This window comes from Echinops telfairi, unplaced genomic scaffold, assembly GCF_000313985.2.
Source record: "Echinops telfairi isolate 266 unplaced genomic scaffold, ASM31398v2 ScPeMD7_7414;HRSCAF=8452, whole genome shotgun sequence".
Lineage (NCBI taxonomy): Eukaryota > Metazoa > Chordata > Mammalia > Afrosoricida > Tenrecidae > Echinops > Echinops telfairi.
In genome coordinates this window covers 384,270-388,515 of record NW_022111314.1, presented here as the reverse complement: position 1 = coordinate 388,515, position 4,246 = coordinate 384,270, and the positions used below count along the sequence as shown (strand labels likewise).

At 61.2% G+C, this 4,246-nt stretch overlaps 1 protein-coding gene across 1 annotated transcript in view; it reads right to left on the bottom strand.

Annotated features, from left to right (window-relative positions):
- The window catches only part of STMN3 (stathmin 3), a 6,730-nt gene that overhangs the window by 2,110 nt on the left and 374 nt on the right, over positions 1–4,246 (bottom strand). Inside the window, exons 2-3 of the mRNA XM_004716034.2 lie at positions 526–621; positions 191–366 (exon numbers count right to left, since the gene is read on the bottom strand). Of these exons, the coding sequence (XP_004716091.1) occupies positions 191–366; positions 526–621 (272 nt within the window). The remainder of the gene's footprint in view (positions 1–190; positions 367–525; positions 622–4,246) is intronic.

The window sequence follows — 4,246 nt, the reverse complement described above, 5'->3', positions numbered from 1 at the left end:
GTGTGTGTGTGTGTGTGTGTGTGTGTGTGTGTGTGTCCATGACCAAGAGTGGGCCCAGGCAGTGCCCGACCCCATCAACCTCCACTGCTACCACTTGGGGTGCTCCCTCCTCCCTCAGACTGGAGTTCACCCCCAGCACCTGTGCCTGGGAACCAGCCACTCCAGCCTGCCCCTGGGAAGGGCTGCCCACCTTCCTCCGCTCCTCGGCTGCTTCCAGCCTCTTCTGCAGCTCCTCCAGAGAGACCCCCTTCTTCTTGGGAGGGGAGGAGAGCACGGGGCTCTCTGGGGACAGGTCGGACGGGGATTTGAGGATGACTTCAAAACTCTGGCCAGAGGCTCGCTTATCCAGTTGCTTCACTTCCATATCTGCAGGGACACCAGATGGCTGTTCCCACGCCCCCCCAGGCCAGGTCTGCGGGGCTCCACAGGCCTGGACCCAAGGACATCCCCCCAGCAGGCCATCAGGTTGGGGAGCTTCTGGAGGCCCAGCAGTAGGGGGGCATAGAGGGTAGGGCAAGCACTCACCCCCATACTGGTAGATGGTGTTGGGGTGCGGCTGTGAGTAGAAGCAGGAGCAGATCAGTGACAGCACAGACAGCTCCTTCATCTTCTCCTTGTAGGCTGGGGGGAAGGGTGGGAGTGAGGACAGCCCAGCATCATGGCCTAGGCGCCCCTGCCCCCTGGCTTGCCCAGGCAGCCCCCATCTCTAGCCTGACGGGGGTGCTCTGAGCCTTCATCTTCTGCTCCCTGACTCTGGTCTTCCTGTCAGTGCTCTCACCATCCAGCCCCCAGACGCTGATTGTCTTTCCCTAGCTCTGCCCTGTGCTGCTTCTCCTCTTGTCTCTCCCCGTCAGTGCTGCTCTGTGTCCATGTGTCTTGTCTCTGTGTCTTCTAGGTGCGATCTCTGCTTCGTTGTCACTCCCCATGGCTTGGGTGTGTCACTGTGTGTGCTCTATCTCTCTGAGTCCCTCACCTCCTGTGTCTCTCCAGGAACATGTCCCTGTCCCTCTGAGCCGAAAATACTTGTCAGGGTCAGCAAGGGCAGGAAGAGTGACCTGTGATGGCCAGGACTAGTGCTATGCAGACATGAATCCTCTGTGGATATTAGTTCTGGGAACCCAAACCTCAGGCCCCATGTCCCCCTGTCCACTCCCCTGTCCTCCCGAAGACCAGGCAATACCCGTATTCTCCAGGCACGCAGGTGTCTCCACAGACAACACCAAGGCCAGAGGGGAGCTGTCCGTTCAGCACCACGGTCACCCTCTCGGAGAAGAGGAGCCCCCTGGCTCCGGAGCAAGCCCCTGAGCTATACCAGGGGAACGGCAGACACGTTCAGAATTCTACTCGTGGTGAGCCAGGCCCCACAGCACACACCTGTGAGACCACCCACAGGCACATTCTGGGCTGGAACATGACAGACCTGGGTCCAAGGAAAGCGCAGGAGGGGATGGATTCCCCCTGCCCTAACACTGCACTACCTCTCCTCTCCGGCTTCCGACACTCCCCCGCCCCTGACCTCTCCCCATCACACATCAAGATTTTGAGCTTTTCACAGAAAAGACACGGTTTTCAGCCCTGGAGAGCCCTTCCAAGTAGCCCCACCTCAGCGTGGGAGTAGGGGAAGCCCCTGCATGATCAGGGTAGAAGTGAGAGAGGGCGGGGCGGCTGGTGACAGGCTCTGCCCTGGGGACAAGATCCCTGGCGGGGAGGCGGTATCCTGCAGCTGTGAAAGTAAGATCCAGCATGTGTGTGCACAGAGGCCCCGCCTGGGAGGCTCACCCACAGAAGAACACTGAGCAGGGAGCCATGGGGCAGTGGGCAGAGGCACCTGGAGCCCCGGATTCAGGGATGAGGTGCTGCTCTGGTGCCCAGCTGCAGGTGGAGGCAGGGATGTGACAGGTCAGTAGGTGGGGAGCTAGCAAGACCTGAGAGAGGGTGAGCCCCAGAAGGCCTCAAACACAGGCTGGCAGAGGGGCCTGGGTACTCGAAGAGCAGGCAGGAGGCTGCAGGGACCTGCATCCTTGGTGGGGGTGGGACCTCGGTTAAAGTCACATTTTGCCCTTCATTGAGACCAAACCCAGATCTTCCTGGCCTAGCTCTCCCCAGAACCTCCGGCAGCCCCTCCCTGCTGTCCTGAGGGACCACTCAGGCCCCTGACTGGCCTTCACTGACTCTGAGAGTCCGTGACAATGTCGATGAGGGCTTCTGTCTCTGCTTCTTTCCAGTGTAAGACTTTAAGGACACGGAACCCCTATGGGACCAGCGGCACATTCGCTTCTGTGATGCACAGAAGCTGGAGAAGCAGGCCTGCGTCGTTCCCCCCACCCCACCCTTGGAAGCGGCCAGCAAAGGTGGACGTGTTGATCGCCTTGTTTTGACCGAAGGAAAATGAAGCTCAGAGAGGGCAAGGGCCCGCTCAGCATCACACAGAGGGCCAGAAAGGAGCCAGGTCATGGGGTGGAGTCTGTCCAGATTTAGGAGGGCCTGGAGCCGGCTGCTGACCACCCCCACTAGGCAGTCTCTCCCTCACCAGTTATCTCAGGGGATTCTAGGAGCCAAGAGTGGCAAAACTAACAGAAGAAGCCACCTTCCTCTGGGCAGGAAACTCTGGGAACATGTGTGAAGGGCAGACCCAGGCATGCACTGGGTGCCACTACTGCTGTGGACTGGGGCCAGGCCCTTGCCCTGAGAGCCACCCTCAAGGGGCCATACAGCCGTCCAGACTTCAGACCGAGAAGTTCACAGGCCCGGAAGCAGGGCCCTGGAGAGTCCAGGTCACTGGAGGAAGGCAGGAGAAGGAAGCTATTGTGATGGCTGGGCCTGGTCGGTGTGGGAGGCCCTGTCAGTACAGGCGAGTTTATAATGATGTGAAGTCACAGTGGACAATGGGCGAGTGGCCCGTCCACTACATACCGGGGCCTTTTCTGACCAGGGTCCTTGTCGCTAAGAAACAGCCCAGGGCTACCCACCACCTGAGGAGTCCATGGCTGTGCTGGCTGAACTACAGGTGGCCTTGTGACTCCACCTTGCTCCCAGGGGCAACTGCTGGCTTGGATTTTGCCTGGTAGCAGCCATCACAATGGAAAAGGCTTGGGTGCCCTGACCCGTGGACTCCTGGATACCATCAAATCCTGGGGTGGGCAGTACCCTGAAACACCAAGTGGGCAGGGCTGGGGGTGGCCAGGGGAACCTGGAGCCTGAAGTTAGCCTCTGTCCCAGAGGGTTCTGGCAGATGGGCGTGGCCTTACAGTGGGGGTGTGTGTGAGGAAGAGGAAAGCCCCCTCCCCCTTGCCCACTGGCCTCTGCCTGGGCACACAGGCCTCCAGGGCAGCACCCCAGGCCACAGGGCCCTAGTTTCACTCTGTCAGGCCTCAGACCCCCCTCATGTGCTCCCCGCCAGTGGGTTTCTGAGGCTGTAAAATTTTCCAGGAGCAGACAGCCTCATCGTTCATTCCAAGAGTTGCTGGTAAATTTGAACTGCTGACCTTGTGGTTAACAGGAGACCACCAGGCTCCTCTGAAAGGCACGAAATGGGGTGGGATGGGCCAGGGACACCCACTGTGGTCAGCAGGTCCCTCTGGACAGGTGGCAGGGCCTGATGGGCCGGTCAGGACCAAGTGGATGTGCAGAGCTCTGGGGCCCACATGGAAAGGAGTTTTGTGAGGGGCCCTGGGACCCTCCAAGAGCAGTGGGGGAGGGGCTGCAGTGCTGCTTCTGCCTGAGGAGGGGCCCTGACCCTGCCTGGGCTGTCCTCTGGGCTGCTGCCCGGGGTTGGGGGGGAGGGCTGGGGGGTTAGAGGGGCTGAGAGTCCCCACAGAGGCCACATCCGGAGCCCTCGGGCCTGGTTCTCAGCGCGGCCTTCCACCCGTGTGCGGGGGTGGGGGGGATGAGGGCTGGGACGGGGTTTCTATTCTCCAAGGGGGGTTCCAGCGGAGAGGTGAGGCGGGCCTGCGTGATGGGTGGAGTGGGAGTGGGAAGGATGCTTGGGGGCTGGAAACAGCAGCACGCTTCCCCCACTCAAGCCCTGGAGGCGCAGAGGGCAGTGGACTTCCCTCCGCTGGTGGTCCCCAGGGCCCACAGAGAAGAGCGGGGACGCCAGGGGTGATCGCAGCCTCTCTGGGGTCGCTTCCTAGCAGTCCCCGCTCTCCCGCAGCGTACCCCCCACCGCAGGACCGCAGGAGGCCGCACAGGGCGACGTCTCAGGGTCGCCGTGCCAGTGATCCGGGGGACCCTGCCTGCACCCTGC